The sequence below is a fragment of the Protopterus annectens genome, chromosome 3.part0, assembly GCF_019279795.1.
Source record: "Protopterus annectens isolate FY-2018-M chromosome 3.part0, PAN1.0, whole genome shotgun sequence".
NCBI classification, from domain to species: Eukaryota; Metazoa; Chordata; order Ceratodontiformes; family Protopteridae; genus Protopterus; species Protopterus annectens.
This window is the reverse complement of record NC_056731.1, coordinates 492,086,874-492,106,026: the sequence shown is the minus strand read 5'-3', so window position 1 is coordinate 492,106,026 and position 19,153 is coordinate 492,086,874. Positions and strand designations below refer to the sequence as shown.

General features: G+C 37.5%; 1 protein-coding gene across 3 annotated transcripts in view; it reads left to right on the top strand.

Moving 5' to 3' along the window:
• LOC122796444 (beta-galactosidase-like) overlaps positions 1-19,153 on the top strand; it is a 1,102,950-nt gene that overhangs the window by 886,477 nt on the left and 197,320 nt on the right. For 2 of the 3 annotated variants that reach the window (XM_044064917.1, XM_044064919.1), the window contains exon 12: positions 12,350-12,463. The exons of the other annotated variant lie outside the window; for it this stretch is intronic. In XM_044064917.1, coding sequence (XP_043920852.1) covers positions 12,350-12,463 — 114 coding nt within the window. The remainder of the gene's footprint in view (positions 1-12,349; positions 12,464-19,153) is intronic. 3 annotated transcript variants of the gene reach the window in all.

Below are 19,153 nucleotides of genomic sequence, written 5' to 3'. Positions count from 1 at the left end.
GAAATGGTGGTATAGTTTTGTTAACCTGAGCGAACACCATGGCTGTACCAAATGGTTGTCAGTTACTTCCAGAGCCATGTATCTGCCTAACACTTTTACAGTCACGTTTCTAAAATATGACTGCCTTCCTTTGGGCAGCTCATTCGCTATTCATACTTAAATGTACTCTCTTCATAAGACAGCAACAATTCCCACCTTAACAGACCATAGTTATCTCTAACTACTTGTAAAAGATCCTTTCACAAACTTGCTCCAGCAACATGGAATACTGTTCCCTGAGAATTAACTGAATTAGACAAGGTCTTACTCTTCAGAAGAAAACAAGTCATTTATTTGTCAAGAATATAAATGCAACTGTTTCAGGGATGTTTATGTTTTCTTTGCACCCCACTTTTTAGCATTACGTATTACTGTAGATCCTATGAAGTGCAAACAGCATACGTAAGGATCTTGATACTTTGTTCAGTTCTCCAGTCTCTTTGTAAATCCCAGTACTTAAATTGTATTTAATTAATGGTTTTAGTACCTAGGATAATATGAGACTGTGACATCTTTCTTTTAAAATTTGTAACATCTGGGACTGGATTACTTTTAGAACCTGGGAACTGCTTCTCAGGCATGAGCTTGACACTACTGCTTCTGGTGAGAGGAGGAGCAAAGGGGCATTGATTCATGCTGGTGTATGGGACTAGACTGAGTGGTCTGGTTACAGTTTTGGTGTGAACCTCTCCAGGGACCTTGTGCAGCTTGGCTGTCTACTGCTTCCAGCTGCTCTAGGTACTATCCAGGGTATTTACCAAGAAAAAGATAAAGAAAGTGTACCGAGCCCAGCAACATCTGGTTAATAACTACTTATCAGGATGTAGCTTAGGGTTGATGCTACTCTTTTGCTGCTGGTGAGAAAAGGTGATAAAGATCCTTGATTCCTAGCTGCCTACAGCAGTACTGAGACGAGCACTATCTTCATTATCAGACAGATTGTGCCTCCATTAGTAATCCCACCTACTAAACTTGAAATGATGCCATTGCCTTGACCACACGTAGTCTTGGACTGCCCTACTGTATAACCTGTTTGCATCTCCTAACTTTCTTTCTGTTAGTAACTTCTGCTTAAACTAACCTCCTAAGCCCTCAGCTCTACTACAGCCCCCTCCTTTCTCTACCCCCCTCCCATTCTCCACTCTATCTTCTTTCCCCCCACTTCCCATCAAAGTCTGTACATTGTCCTTCTTTTGAACGATTATCCTTTGGTTTTTACTCTTACGTGTAGCAAATTTAGACCACTACTATCAGTGCAACCCTTAATGTTCATAATTTTTTTCTTTTGTTTTTCTCTTTATATTTAATTTCATATTTGCAGTGTTATTTTTAATAGTTTTTGTACTCTGTTTATCTTTGCTTATGTTTGCTGGGACTCTTTCCCCTTGGGTCTCCACTGAAAATGGGTTGCTTACTATCAATGCATGCAAATAGTTAATAACCTTTTCTTTTTTACAGTGTTTTTGCAAACTCATTTGGACTAACCCGGTTAACAAATGTGAAATAAATAAGTAAACTTCAAACCTCATAAGTGCTACTCCACATTCAGCCCACATTAGTAAACAATTGGAACCATAGATCTGCACCTTCTGCTGTCTCTGTAGCCAGCCTTGTTGAAGGGATTATCCTGAGATAATGTAGCAACTGTTGTCATGTTTACTAACAACCACCTAGTACTTTAACTGATACACTGTGTGAGAGATGCCGAAAGACACTATACTAACAAGGAGTCTTCCAACACCACACAGCACAGCATTAAATCTGTCCTATGCAGATTCAACCAAACAAATAGACCTACATATGCTGAGCTTCTTTAAAGTAACCTCAAGCTCAAAACAGGCATCACCAACCTTGAAACATAAGTCAGAGTCACAGTGACTCAATTCAAAAGCTTATAAGGCAAACCTCCGCACAATCCAACATCCTAGTCATCAGTGACTACATTGTGAGAGACACTAATTGCACCACTCACCAGGCTGTGCAAGGAGAGGTTCGTGGTCAACTGCCTATCAGTTGCCAGGATTCACTACATTGCACAGGCATTCGAATCCTTCCATGACAAGTACACAGTGACACAGTCATTGTACACATGGGTGTAAATATTTTGAGATGTACCTACCCAAGCACTGTGAAGAGAGATGTGATGGTTTTATTTAACGAGTTTGTAATCTGTTAAATATCTGTTGCTCTGTCATTAGCACTGTTTGCAAGTTAATGCCTTTACTTTAGCTGCATATTGTAATGGGTACAAGGGTACCAGCAAGCATACTGTATGTACACTATATAGCATACACTCTGGCCACCCTGGAGATAGCAAAATTGAGTTGTTGTTTTTTTTAAACTTCCCATCCCCCACTGGAATGTTTGTCTGTTGGCTGTCGTGATTAAAAGCATTCTACATCCTGGACTGCATTTATCACCTTTATTTGGCTGTGTGTGTGTGTGTGTGTGTGTGTGTGTGTGTGTGTGTGTGTGTGTGTGTGTGTGTGTGGGCAGGACTGGCCTTTGGTCAACTAGTGCCCTAGGCAAAAAGGCTCCACTGTGCCCCCCCCAACACCACCCTGTGCCCCTATCCTGGTCTACCTACACTAGCCAGATTACTGGAAATGCCTCCTGCTAGAGTGGCACCCTAGGCAGCTGCCTAGTTGTCCTATGCCTAAGGCAGGCTATGTGTGTGGGTTATGTGCAACGTAATGCTTGTTAGCTACTGACTCTGAAGGTGTTGCTGGGGGGAGGGGAATGAGGACATTTGCAAAATAAGATTTAAAATTAGACTGTTTCAGCTGCAGCTGTATTTGGCAGGCTACTTACTTGCCCTTATACATAGCTATAGCCAATATCCTAATTCTTTTGTACCTACTGCTGCTTGCCTGCTTAGTTTGATTGAGGTGGACTGGAGGAATCAATTTTCTTTTTGCTGCTTTACTCTGAATCTAAAACTAGCATACAGTGGGTTTTAGTGTACTTACCATACCATGCAGTTAATTAACAACACTGTGTGCTCTCATATATACTGCCAGCCAACTAAGAAGTTTTTTTTTTTTTTTTTTTTTTTTTTAGTCTGATAGGTCCAGTTACAATCCTGTAACTACATTTGTGTTCCCTATTTGAGTTTCAAATCCTTTGCTTGTTGCAGAGAAGTCAGGTAGATATGATTTGCCAGGATTTAACAAAAGGATAATTCCATGTCAGAACTATTTGGAATTATCATGCTGCAAAAAGACCACTGTGACAGAAATAAACTGGATTTGCTGTTTCACAACTCAAGCTTGACTTATTGCATAGATCCTTCCAGCAGAACAACTGCTTAAAAGATTACTCTAATGATACAGTTTGCAGAGATACTAAATGTATACGTCAGCCCTTACAAAGTTTTTGCCTTTGTTCTCTTAAACCTAAGAGGTGCATCATGAAGAGATAATTAAATTATCTGCAGTAGTATGTGAGCAAAGGGAATACAGGCATAACCATTTAAACCACTTAAGGCCGAATATGAAGGCAGACTCCGAGGAGATAATGTCATCATATTTCTGTAGTCTGAATTGATGGATTTGTTATATCTTGTCAGATGGATTAATAAGTGCAAGGAAAGCTTTTACATAAAACTAGTCATGTAAAGTACCATGGTAACACACTGAAATAACATGTTTCTTTGAGACAAGTGAATTGATAAGTCTGTGAAATGTCACTAGAATGAAACAGAACTGTGGAAGTATAATAGGTGTGATTGATCCTGTATCCTGCACTATTGAATTCAGTAATAGGAGAATTGTGAAGTCATGATGAAATTTTATAAGGGGAAATGAGGATTTCTTATTCCTGAGGAAGACTGATGGCCATCATTGATGCATTCATGACTCCAGGAAAAATGACTGTTGAAGTTACCACATAACCAAGACTGAATGTTTGTAGTAGGGTTCTGCAGTCCTTCAGAAAGAACATTCAAGCAAAGTTATGATGGGAACAGTGAGTCAATTTATATTACATCTTGTTTCTTAACTAGTGGGGAGTTGAGGCCTATCTGATTCAGAATACCACCTGCATGTTTTAAGGACTATATTGCTTAAAGTTTTTGCAAAATCTAAGTATTGCAAACATGTAATGTAGTATTCTAGGCTTAATCAGAAAGAAACGCGGTAATATGAAGGGCTTGCCTGCTAAGAATATGCCAGTATTTTCCTTTGCCTTGCTTGTTTAAAATATACTCATGTTGAGAACCAGCATCAGCTGGTGATTATAGAGAACCGTAGACTTTGTGTAATTTCTTGTTCAGAACAGAAAGTGACATCATTACCCAGGCTCTGGTATGCTTATAATGACCAAAGAAAGCACATTAAAGTCCACTGGCCCTTGTTGCTCCCCACATTATGGATAAAACACAACTTTTCTTTCTATAACTTCTTACATTTCCCCACCCTTCAAGATCTACCCAAACTCACACCCTCCTCCTAACATGCCAGGACAACTCCAGACAACAAATACAGCTCTAACAAATTTTCTTCACTCCTCACAAAGCTCCTCTTAACCCCCCCCCCCCCTTTCTGCCTCATTCCTCCTCCATTTCTTTGGCACAACAGTTCATTCCCCTAAATCTTTCCTTACACAACTTTCAACTCTCTTTCCTTCACAACCTCACCACTTCTGCACTTTTGGTTTTCAGGTATTGCATCCAGAAATCTTTCCCCCCTACCTTTTCCCTATGTACATAACCCAGTGTAAAATAATTTCCTTTTACTAATTTTTATGGTTATGTAGATTATGTGGTATGAAATATAATTCCTTTTCTAAGGTTCATAATGTAGTGCAACGTTCATTAAACCTTTACTAGTCTGTGGGCTGTGAGAGATTTAACAACAAATTACAACTTTGCACTGATTAATCCTACAACTGTTTTTTGAATCTTTCGTATTCTCTTCTATAAGAATTAACATAATCCACTTGCTGCATCAATGCTGTACCCCAGTCAACAAATGTATGCATAAATAAAGTTAAATGAATGATATTGGTTAGTACCACGATGGCAGAAGTTATAACTAAAGATTTTTTTTTTTTAAAAAGGATGTGAAAATAGTTATTTCTAGTAGTCCTAACCAAATGGCAAACCTTCAAAGTTAGATATGAAGTTTTGCTAGGAGCTGTAGTTGAGAGAAACTTATTTCTGGGGTATATCAAATACATTAATATGAGGAGCAGTTGAGGGGGATGCCACTCACCCCTTAATCCCCTAGCTAGTTTTTGAGGATGCAGAGTAGAGTAGCACTAGTCTTCTTATAGTCTACAGAAACTATAACAGCATTACAGCAGCACCTGTCAAACTCTATTACTCTCACATTCTGACTATTCAAAAAAGTCCTGGTGAGGTGCAGTTCTCTCCATTATTATTTTAAACACCTTTACTGAATTATCACTTATGGCTTGATTCTACTTTTTCAAAATGAAAGAAGTGGGCATGCTGTTATAACTGTCTACATAAGTTTGGTGTAAAAAAAAAAAAAATACCCAGTTTTGAGTTTTCCTGGAAATTTAACAAACTGGCTGTTTTTCTCAGACAAATAACTGGTGTCAGAGCCATGGGCAGAAGCTCAGTGCCAAGAAATGCATAATAGTACCCCTTTGGAAGTTGTCCACCCCTGGAAACTACCTTATTGATAACATTTCCTAAGAGTAGATCCAGTAGTCAGAGATTTGGGGGCACACATAGACTGTAACTTGGCCTTCAACCATCATATGTCTATGGTAGTAAGGAAATCACTCTGTGTTGTGCAACTTGTACACAAGGGTATGGTATCTCAGTCCAGGGAAGTCATTCTTCCACTGCATTTGGCCTTTCAGACCAATCACTGAGTACAACACCCCCTGTGGTACGTACCTAACCAGGCACATGCAACAACTGGAATGTCCACAGGGTTTCCTAACAAAAAGCATATAGGGTGTAAACAACATATCCTGTGTAGATCAATTCAAAGCCCTACTCCTGTAAGCAATTATTAAATAAGTAATCAAATGTAATCAATTAATAAGTACTCAAGCAATTAGACTCTAACAGATAACCAAACAATAGTGCAATAACAATAAGACATCATAACCAACTTATCAGTTTACAAGAAAATTATGTGCAATGCAAACTGCTAGATATTCTCATAATATAGAGAATATGAGAATTATACTGTGTAATAAATACAGATGCAATAAGGAACCAGTCAGCTGCTATAGTGCTGTATAGAATAGGGAGGGTGGCCTAATGGCTATTTGAAGAAACTATTTTGTTGCCTGGAATATGGAACAAACCTTAAATGATTCCACCATGGTAGGTCTGGACATTCCGTCTAACCAAAGTGTTAATCTTTTTGACACTCAAAGGGAAGTTACCCGTTTAAGAGAAGAGATCTCAACATTGCGTGGAGATCTCACCAAACTAATTGAATTATTTTCGCAAGAAGAACCGGCAACCAGGACGAGGAAGAGTACATGCACCGTTGGTCATCTTTCAGCGCAGCCGTTGACGTCATCTCCACGCTCGGATCCCCGGAGTTATGGTGGTAAGAAGACGTTGGTAGGAGCAGAGGCGCGAAACCACGGGCAGTTGCTAGAAAGGGAGGAAACCGGTATACATATTCATTGCAACATCGTGGAAAACAACCTAGATGAAGGAAACAACGCCGATGGTGTCGACAGGCATATACAACAACAAAAAGGTACTGTTTTTGCCAATCCGCACATTTCCTCAAGTGCGGTAACACATTCTGTTAAAGTACGCCAGTTGCCCAACGGCGGACAAAGTAAAGCTAGTTACAAAAACATTTTGGACAAAGTATTTACCTTTGATAAAACAGTGAATGGTAATTCCCAAAGTGGGGATGTACCAGAATGCTCAGACAATATAGCGAATGAACGGGAAATGACATTAAGGGACAAATTGTTTCATTTTGAAAAAATATTGTACAAATATAAGTGTTTACAAATTGACAACAACTACCTACATCAATGTTTGACATATAAAATAGTCCCGCAGGGACTCAGATTTTATAAATATCCCTTTGGTATTCACTATACCGATAATGTGTTAAATGATTTGCAAACTTTTTTTGATGACTGTGGATTTACTTTGATGTCCAAGTTGATTAAATATAATGAAGTTCAGTTAAAAAAATTATTTAATGAAGTGAATGAATACCAGAATGCAATTGTTAAAGATTTATTGTTTGATGACTATGAAGGTTTATACACAAAAATTTTAAAAAGAGTTGAAGCCAAGATAGAAAAAGTTTATTTAAGGAAACAAGGTAAACTTACTAGAGATAGAGAACAGTATAAAAAGGGTATTAGTTACCCACTTCCATTTCAGAAATTTAAGAAAAATCAGGGAAATAACAATTATAAGGTTAAAAGTGGGCATTACAAAGATTTAGGAAGAAACAAGAGGGTAGAATTTCAGGAAAGGTTTGAAACAAGGAATAGCCATCTGGATGAATTGGATTCATTTCAAGAAGAAATTGAAACTTTTTTAGGACCCCGCAGGTCAGAAAGACTAGCAAACAAACAACGAAACCCCTCGGATCCTGGACCACAGGAACATATAGATGGGGTAGATTTTGCATGGAGAACCAGAGGGAGGAGAGGGAGATAGAAGAAATTTATATAGAGGAAAATGGTATTACACAGGTATATAAAGGTTTTAAAATACACAATTATACCAATTTAAAAGTGGAAAAACAACATTTTGATTTATTTTCAAAGGGCTTTAAATTTGTGAGGACAACATATGGTGACTTGGCCAACATATTACTAGAGTTAAAAATATTTTTACGAAAATTAAATCTGAAAATCACTTGCAAACAGAAACAAACTGTGAATACATCACCAAGTGATTTTTCAGATTGTTGTCAAGTTCTTAGTAGAAGTAGTATTTACAATCCCCCACTACATCCGGTTATAGGGACCTTTGAGGCTATAGTAACCAGTGACATTTACGATACCTTTGAAAAATCAAAAAGGTTGAATAAAAATAATAATTTAAATGAAAAGGAAACTATGTTAATGGAAAATTTAAGAAAAGAGACCAACCTTAGGTTCATGCAACCGGATAAGGGTGGTGGAATGGTGATTTATAGCCAAGAAGCTTATATTAATGCCTTAACAGATCTATTGATGGATGAGAAAACTTATACCACCGTATCCTATAATGAAATTCAAATTGCCTATAGAAGAATAGATAGTTGGTTGGAAGAATACCTTATTGAAACTAGAATTGGGAAGGAAACACACAACTTTTTAAAACAAACATATCCTTACATACCTCAAATTTTTGCAATACCCAAGATTCATAAAAATGTCTACAAACCTCCCTTTCGTCCCATAGTCTCAGCGAAAGGATCAAAAACTCAACCATTGGCAGTCTTTATTGACCATCAATTGAAAGATATTGTTAAGAACCAGACACACTTGGTGCAGGATTCTTGGGATTTTTTAGGTAAAATCACAGACAACTTATGGTCAGAAAAAATAAAATTTGTGACCATAGATGTCAAAGACTTGTTTACCTGCATACCAAGAAAAGAGGGGTTTGAATATTTCGAGAACTGTGTGTATAAATATTACAACACAACCTTGGATAATAAAAAATTGATATTAGAATTGACAGAAATAGTCCTTGACAATAATTTCATCACATTTCAAGGGGAACATTATAAGCAGATAACTGGAGTGGCTATGGGGACAGCATGTGCCCCCATATATGCCAACTTGGTTCTTCTTGGATGGGAGGAGCAATACATTTTTCCGAGCCCATACATGAAAAATATAAAAATATATCTTAGATTTCTTGATGATATTTTTTTATTATGGGAAGAGGATACTACAGATGACTTAAAAGATTTTATGTTTTATATAAATCAAACCACTACCTTCTTGTCTTTTACCCACGAAATTAAACAACAAAATATAAACTATCTGGATATCACCTTAAGTAAAACAACTAGCGGTTTCAAATCTAATATTTTTCGTAAAGAAACATGGTGTAACAGCTACTTGCAATTCAACAGCCAACATCCGTTACATCAAAAGAAAAGTATTGTTAAGGGTCAGGCTGTCAGGATTGCAAGAATGACCTCACAATATCAAGACCTACAGAAGGAATTTTCTTTTTTAATGGAAAAATTCTTGGAAAGGGGTTACCCAATGCAATTCGTAGGTGACATCCTGGAAGAAGTATATCAGGGATGGGGTACCAAATTTAAACCATTATTAGGAGAAAAGTTTATTCCCAAAGATAAAAAGTTAGATAAATCCATTGATTATATGGGTGCCTGCACGGTTGAATATAATGGCTTTTCAGACTATTTTACTGACATTATTAAAAACAATTGGTGTATTTTTAAAACAAATAAAGATATCTACGAAGTAGTTGGAAAAAAACCAATTTTTACATATAAGACAGCAAAAAATTTTAAAAGAATTTTTGAAGCCGGAAATATTAATATTGATATAAAGAAAGGCACCACAAAGTGTGGTAGATGCAGGCAATGCACATATATTAATTTATCTGTGGAAATTATATTAAATAATGGCTTAAAAAGTAAGATAGCCTTTTGTAAAGGTAATTGTCGAAGTAAGATGTTGGTGTATTTGGCTACTTGTTCCAAATGCTTCTCATTTTACGTGGGTAAGACTGAGAGGACTCTCAGAGAGAGAATCTATGAACATACCCACGACATTGAAAAGAGAAAGGAGACAAGTGCATTGTTTAAACATTCATTAGAATGTGAAGGTTTTACAGATTTCAAGTTTGGAATTTTGGAAATCATTAAAATAGACAACAGGGGTGGGGATTTTAAGAATATTCTCCTTCAGAAGGAAATTAAATGGCAACTAAGGTTAAAATCAAACACCCCTCCTGGGCTTAACGAATACATCAGCATAAAACCTATCTTAATAGACAAAGCTTCTAGGGTTTAAACAAAAATTTGTTTTTTATCCACAATAGATAAGATCCTACGGGTGTAAATAATTGTTCCAAATTACAATTTATGGCTGATACACACCAGTTTAGGTAGTTTATGATCATTGTGTACCAAAAACAAGGTTAATACCATATAGAACAACATAATTTTCTACATGGGTGACACAACTTTTACAGGTGCACAACCAGTTAGTGTTTATCCTGTTTTAGATATTGAGATTGTATATAACGACGCATTCTTGGATTAGTTCACATACATGTACAAGTAAATATTTTTCATATATACATGTATATCAAATATATATTTCATTTAGAAATGTATTTGTCTTGATAAAAAAATTTAATATATAAATTTATAAAGGTGTATATATGTTTCCTAATTTTATAATAGGTATTAACAATTTGGATAGAAGCATATTAGAATATTTAAACTTCTATATATACATTTTTTAAGCCACAGTATGAACAGTTTATTAGATATTTTTAAAAATAAGAATTTATTATATATTCAAACATAAGTTTTTGTATTTTATGGTCATTGTTGGTATTCAAACAATATACAAAACCAAAGGGAATGTATAAAAGATTTATTTTAGTGTATTAATTAATTTATTTTAACTTGGGAAAGCAAAAATCACAATAGAATTTGTAGCACTTTAAAAAGTATGCACTTTAAATTGCATGTATTCCTTTGTATTTCCTGTTCTTAATTTTATGACCATATTAGGAAGAAATTCATTCTTGGTTTAGTTAGTTAACAGTTTATTCCAATTCCAGGTTTAATGAATTTAATTATCAATTAAAATTTTTAAATTGCTTTAGAACAACAGTATATAAAACAAGAGGCACTGTGTATTCATTATTCTGATGAAGTCTGCTTACGGCAGACGATAGCGCTGAATCTGTCAATTTTTAATTCTTGTTATTAAAACAAATTTTGTGGTCTGGTCACACGGAGTTTTATATTTTTTTGTATTGGTGGACTTTTATACTTATTGACTAATGGCTAAGGTGTTTGACTTACAAACACAAGGTGCAGGGTTTGAGTCTCTCAAGGGATAATTGGCTAGGCTTAAAATAGCTCACAAGGGCAGTTAGCTTAGTACTAATCTATGAACCTGTGTAGTACTAAGTAATAATTATAACCATCTAACAGAAAAGCAAATGTTAGATCTGATATACCTGTAATTATATATATATATATATATATATATATATATATATATATATATATATGTCTTCTAAGCATGTGTAATTGTATGTATGCATTTGTTTTCTCAATTCGATCATGATGCACGTAATTTCATTTAGACTTTACTTGTGGTGTTTAAATGACAAAGTTTTCTGTGACTTTGACTGTACCTGTACTAAGTCTCCTACAGACTGTTGAGAGGTGATTGTTGCCTGACATACAAGGCATTCCTGGACTCTGCTCTGATGGATTTCTGCATATCCTCAAAACAAATAGCATCAGAAGTACCCAATCTAAGGACGTAAACCTTGATTGCAACATAAAAAGGGCATGTTGGAGGGGACCAGTATATATCTCTGAGAATATTCCTTCAATGGAACAGGCTCCCCGTGCATGTGAATCAGAGTTTTCATCCAATTCAAGCATACTGTACTTTGGGCAGTGGAGGAGGAGTTGGAAATTTACCCCTGGTCTCGCACCTATGTCCCTAATGGACAGAAGCAGTCTATAAATGCTTGACCACCCAAGCCCTAGCCTATGTAATACCCCTTTGAATAATCTTAAGGTCCCTCATTTTGTCAGATATGTTTGGATACATGGATAGGATTAAAAATGCCCCATTGTTGTTAGCCTGGTATACACCTGTGGACTTTTTCAAAATATATTTTAGAAGTTAATACGCTTTTTCTTTGGCAAAATAACATTTGATAAGAAACATATAGGCTGAATTTAATTTGTCTATGCATTTTATGCTTTATTTGGATTGGTGTTTCTGAGTAGAGCCTACCTATACTTTGGGAGAAGAGCTCCAGTAACATGTATTAACAATCATTACAGAAAAAAATTGCATTCTTGCATTGGTCATATACATGTTTTGTCAGTGTAACAAGAATGATTTCACTGTAAATAAAAACCCAGCATACATGGAACATATATTTGGATGCTGGCATACATAATGCCAGCTGTTATGAGTTCTTTTGCATGTGGATTTCACAAGTTTCTGCAGTGTGAGAATCTAGTTACCATATCACAAGGTAAGACAACCAAGCCATGGTATGTAATAGAACAGAATATCTGAAACATTTGCAGAGTAATGATAAATAAGTTATAACAGCATTTTGGTCAGTGCAGTAATAAGCTCTCTCAATCTATTTTTATAGTATTTTGGATTTGTGCTGTATAGAACTTCACTGCCGAAGGACTGCAGCAACCCAACATCACTCTCTTCCCCATTAAATGGAGTTCATGATCGTGCCTATATCACAGTGGATGGGGTAATAACTTTCTAATTTGCATTTGTATATAGCAAAGCTATGTGGATATGGGTTTACTTGGATTTTCTGAACTTATTTTTAAACAAGCAATTTTCATCCACAACATGCAGTAATGTCAGTGCAGCAGTTCTGTAAAGTGTTCTATACCGGCTGTAATAGTGTCTCATAAAAAGAGAAGGGAGGGGAGTGTATATTATGAGTTAGTTATACGATTTTAGAACATTAAACAGTGTCACATAACTCATACTTTTTCTTGACATTTCTCCAGTCTGAGCTTAAGATGCTGTAAAGATGTGAACTGAGATAAACTTATCAATATTTTGAGATGCAGACTGTATATGGTAGATGCAGACGGGATGGTAGAAATCCTGAAAGAAGTAATGTCCTTGGCTAAGAGTTTGTATAACCTGCCCACTGTGCTCCTTTTTTCATGCATTTAAGCAAATGTTAAATGTGGCATGTGTGGTGGGAGCAATGTCAACCCATATGGCCACATCCTAGTTTTAGGTCTCTTACACTGTGCTACAAATATTTTTGTACCCCCACACCTCTACAGCTTACCTCACTCACCCCATCCATGGTTCATCCACTAGAGGTCTAGCCATACACCTTACCACTCTGGATCCAGACCTGGTGCTTGCTTTAGGTCATGCAGACTAGGTATTCTCTTGGAACCTGCCCTGTAAGACCTAGCAACCCCTCCTGTGTAATACTGAGAGGAAGGAGTGGTGTCACAGGGGGATAAAGCCTTATCATTATGTGGAAATGGACAGAACTGTTCAGACTTGTTTAGCTCCTGTACATTTTCATGGAAGCAAAAATGCTGACAGTCTGTTTTTGCAGCAGCCTCTGACACATCTGTAATGTTTAGCATTTTCATTCAGTCAGGGTCAGGTAGTGGGGATGCCATGAAATTATTATTCAATGCCTACTCCTGGTAAGGAAAGTTCCACAATGTACTTTAGTCCCTATTCTCCCTGACTGCCCCTACCTCTATGCAATTGGGCTGGCATACTTGGAATATTTTTACTGAAGAGTGCCTTAACCAAACTAATGACTGGTGCGAGAAGCATGGCCTCAAACTGAATGCCAAGAAATGCATCATTAGCTCTTTTGGGGAAAATGGTGTACCCACTAATTATCACATTAATAATAACATACTAAGCACCCAATCAGTTGCAAGGGATTTGTTGCCTCCGTTGTATGGAACTGAAGGCTTTCGGCATGGTCCACCTCATAAGTACGGATATTTCATCCAGGAACAAGGCGGTCATAACATCCCTGCACTCTTCCCTTATCAGACCTATTATCGAGTACAGTGCCCCCTCGCCAAGCAGATGCAGCAGTTGGAGAGACCACAGAGGTTTCTGACCAGGAAAATCCATGGTCTCAAACACCTATCCTATACAGATAGGCAAAAAGCCCTGTCCCTCTACTCAGTTTCGTACAGACTGCTCAGAGGTGAACTGTGTATGGCATACAAGGCCATCTCAGACTCAGCCTTGATGGAGTTGCTGCATCTCTGTAAGTCAAACTCCACTCATGCAACCCGCACGCAAGGTCTCAATCTGGTCTGCGACATTAGTAGATCTTGTTGGCAGGATAGATTTATATCCAGCCAACTCCCCCATCTGTGGAGTAGACGACTTCTCCATGTCAAGCAGAGTACTTCACTAGCCCTCTTTAAGAGGAACCTGGACGACTGGATGGGAAACAGAAAATATACCCCTGGGATCCCACCTGTGTCTCTGCTGGACAGGGAAGACAGGTGCTGACTTTGTGGGAACATGGGTGAAATTCTTGGCTAGGCATATAAGGGCCTCTGGGCCAATAGCCTAGTATCATCCTATAAAGTGAGAGACAGAACCATATGTTGTTAATTTAGTTATAGTGAAAGTCTGTGATTGACTCCGCAGTTTTGAACGTCGAGAAATTAACACTGCGTTTCTTGAGCTAACCAAGCCTGGATTTTTTTGTTTTTGTGTCTGTGATTATTTTGGCTCAGCCTATATATGACAATCAATCCTGTTGTGCAGGGAAACATATCTGGATTTTTTTTATATAAAAAAGGGCTTATTCTGTTTAGAGAGAAATTTCTTCTTGGCTGGTGTCATAACAAGCAGTGGCTGTCGGCTTACATAATTTCCAGTGTAACAGAATTTATTAGTTCCAAGCAGCAGTGCTTGCCAAAGTACACAGAATGTTGATATATTCCCTGGTTTACAGTAGACTGAAAATCAAATTAGTTCATTTTTTACTTTTGGTAGTGCTGATGAGGACATATATTTATGGAAAAGTGTGTTATTGGCAGTCTTTAGACATTATTACAAGACCCTGCATCCGCATCATGGATAAGTTGATGGCTTCTTCTGAAAAGGGCACGGTGACCTCAGTGCTTTTGGGACCGGTTTTTAATGTTGATGAACCAGCTCTCGTGAGTCTGAGGCTTACATGCCATAGTGTTTGAAGCTCTTCCATACTTGTTTCGATCTACTCTTGGAGGTTGTCATTGGTGGGTCTACATCTGGGAATCTTCTTGTCTTTCCTTCTATCTGGTATTTCAATGCTTGTTGGCACACATGCCATCAGTCAACAAATGTCATGACATTACACACTACCCTGGGGGGGGGGAATTTTAGGAAAAGTTAATCTTTAGTAATAGGGCAGCATTTAAGAGTGCACACTACAAGAATTTGTTTGGGGGGAATTTTGGCTAATTCATGATTCTTGCCAGAATACCATAAGAAGTTGAAACAACAAGAACACAAACATTGACCTTTTCCTCCTGATAAGTCTGTCCCTGAAATAGCCTGATTGTCTCTGCATGTGGCAGGCTTCCTCTTGATAAATCAGGGTTATGATCACACCTGCTGTCCACTTCATTAGATGATAAAAGACTCATGACAGTTACATCCCCCCTAGCAGCCAGCTTTTGGAAGGTGCCACCTCAGATGTCAACATTATCTTACTTTGCTTAAATGGCAGTGATGTGTTTATAGAGAGCAGCCATACAGGACCACAACCCACTCCTCAGTAACTGCTGTCTGCAATCCAAGACGTATCTTCCCAATAGCTGAAACAGGCCCTTTGAGTTCCATCCAGATTTGATTACACACAGTGAAGAGCTTCTACTGGGTCCCTCCATGTTAGATTTTCTAGTCAAGCCCTCAGTGTCAGAAATTTGTTTAAAATGTGATGGGACCCAACCTGTGATGGACAGTGTGATGACAATTCCAGGTCCCACTCAGGCCTCTTCCTGTCTCTGTGCCAACCTTCTACAAACACACCACCCAGCACCAGTGACTAATTGTATATGTACTACTCATGTATTGCACACTCAGCCCTGCCTGTGTGAACAAAGCATGGGCCCATCCACATTGTAGAAGTTTTTGCATATCATTTGTGTCCTGGAAAGGAGACTCAGAGGAACCAGAAGTATTTCTGTCTGAGGTTATCACAATAAGATCTTTCCATCATACCACCCCTGAGATTACTTCTCTTCTGTGGCTTATTTACTTAATGGACTGACCTGTGGCTGCCTTGCCCTTTCTGCATCAGCATCTTAATGAGTGTCTGGAAAACATGGAGGATGCTTAGCCAACCACCCGTGGAGTATGCGACCATTGATGATATTTTTGTATACTGGAAGCTTCCAAAAACATTTTTTCAGTCTCTAGGAAGGCATAATATATTTTCCAACTGTCCTGTAACTGAATTTAATGTGATTCTTTAGTCCAAGATAGGTAATGAAGATCACAATGCTTTGCTACATTAATGATTAATAAGGAGTCTAAAGCCTTAGAAAGGGTGGGCAAGATGTTCTTTTCTGCTAGTTTGTAATTTAGATCAGATGGTTGTCTCACTTTCCACATTCCAGTCCTCTGTGGTAGATCATGCAGTAGAAAAGCTTTTGGCATTCCTTGACTTTGGAGTGAAGTTGGTCAAGATCATTAACTTTGCTTCTGGACTGGACAGCCATGTATGCCACTAGAGTTTTCAATGAGCTGATCCTTTGACTAGGGCAGTAGGCTGTGAACCATGCCTGTGCAGGATGGCACAGCACAGGCTCTCCTGTTTCAACAAAGAGCATAAGAAAGACATTCTGGACACCCAGAGAAGGAGAAACCATCTTCATAACCAAGGATGTTTCTCAAGCATTAGGGAGGTTTGCCAACTAAGGCCTTGTCTGTCAAGTCTTCCAAGATGGGGGCCTCCCCCAGCTTGACAGCTACTGCTCTGTCTGCATTCCACAACCATCCCAGGGGGCAGTTGAAGTTTGCCCTGCTGGAGGTGGTGAGGGCATCTCAAAAGACCAGTGAATTCCCAGTGTAGTCTGTCAGCCATATCTTTAGAACTTTTGGTTCATTTCTGGGAAGGAACACCACTTATATTCCAAGTCCATCTCCAAAGAACTTAAGTCTTTAGAGGTCCTCCATTGTTTAACAAAATCTTTATTGCAAAAAAAAAAAAAATACTATGGTGGTATAACAACAATTTGTAACATTCTCCAATCTGTTAAGTAAAATATTTCCATATTTTGATTGCTAAACATCAGTTTTGACATTATTTTTTAATTCCTGTTACCTTATATTGATATTTTATACCTCATTTTTTAATTATTTTATTTGTGTTTGCTAACCGAGGTAGAGCATTAACCAACAGTTATCCAACAGAAATAAAATTAAATTACATCAGTAGATATTTTTGATCCACGTCATTCATATTTATGATTATAACAAGCTCTAGCTTTTCATTACAATTATTGCAGTTACAGCAATCTTATCCAATCCAGTCTATTATGTGTTCTATTAGGTTTGCATCAAATTGCGTCATATTCAACTATTGCTCCCTTTACTTATCCTTCATAGGTGTTTACTAGGCTAACGACCACAAGGGCCTTTTTAAGCCTAGTCATGCATCTCAAATCTCTGACAAGTTCTGATACCCTTGATAAGTGTAAGCATGGGCCTGGGAGATGAACCATTTACAGGTTACTTGTCTGCATTAGAGACATAAAGAAAGGCCTGGAAAACAGATACATTACCATTCTCCTGGATGATAATGCTTATTTGTCTTCCTCCTTCCTGAAGGATCATTTTAAGCCTAGCCAATAACTTGGAATCAGAATCAAACCCTGCACCATGAGTGTATGAGGTGAAGACCTTAACCATTATGTCAAACCCACCTGTCTTCCTTTGTTTTATTTCTCTATGAATGTTCTTTTCCTTGTATCTTAATTTCTAACCATTTCCCCATTTTCACCAATGTTTTAACATCCCTTCCTTATCAGCTATTCTTCTTTCTATTATTTCTATTTCTTGGATAAAACCCTTCAAATCTTTCATGGTTGGTACTAACATTGTTTGCCATCTCCTAGTAATTAATTTGTGTTGTGCTAATATTATTGTCTCAAACTTACTTATCACTTGTGGGGATATTCCTAGAAAATAGTTTTTTTTAGAGGTAAGCCTGTGTATCCTTGCCCAAATGTGCTCCATCAAGGGGTGCAGGTCATCCCACATGTTTTTTTTTTTAGTTTGGGAAATTACCAGAATATGTGCATCCAGTCTGTCCATTGCCCTAAGCTGCATCTCCAGCATAATTCTGATGTCCCTGGGTACATTTTTGCCAGTCTGGTTGGTGTAAAAAATATTTATGTAGACACTTCCAGGTGAACATTTGAAACTTTCTAATTCCGATTACCCTCCACTGTCAGTAAATTTCTTCCCACTGTTCTTTCCTGAACTGACAATTCAATATATTTTTCCAGTCTTTCTCCATCTTTGGCCTTTCTCATTTTATCTCCTCTACATCTGTCTTTTTCCCAAATTATGTTTGTGCTTTGCTTCCTCTGTCATTATCTTCAATAACAGCTTCTATGACTGGGATTTTTGTTCCTTTTTGATGCTATTATATAACTCCCAAATCCTCCACTCCATATATAATCTCTCTACTTCCGTATTATCTCATCTTCTGATGTGCTCCCATCTTATGAAACTGTGCATCCTCCAGTTCCTCACACCTTGTTACACTTACCTTTGCTTTGATCCATCTAATTGCCCTTTACCTGCTCTTTGTTTTTGTCCCTATCAAAAAGGGAGCTAGTCAATTCCTCAATCTAAGCATACCTCTACTTTTCATGAAACAGTCCATTGAATTTGTTACTTCCAAGTATGGTTTACTCATTACCCTGTAAATCCTTCCATTCTATGGTTTAAGGGTCTTTATCTTGCTGTCTTACTGATTGTCTAAGTATTGTGACCCATCTAGCTGGTAGTGAATTATATTACCATTCTTTGAATAATTTTAATTGGGAAACTCTCCAATATTTCAGTAGCTCCATTATTCTTAATCAGCCTTTATCTTTTCTCACTAGTGATGTATCCCCATACTACTCTTGATTTATCTTTCTCCCAGACAAAACATTTCAACACAGTGTCTACATTTTGTAAACAAAGTTAGGCCAAAAAAAAATATAATGCCAATGGGAGAACCAACATTTGTATCAGTTGTATAATCTGCTCTGTCTCCAGATCTAGCATTTTCCATTTCTTGACCTAACTTTTATAGTCATCCAAGACTTGTCCATAATTCACCTTAATGGTATTGTCAGCTCTCTGATAATGTAATTCCTAGATATTTTATTTAGCTATATTGCCATATTTTGGGATGTTGTTTTTGAAATAATTC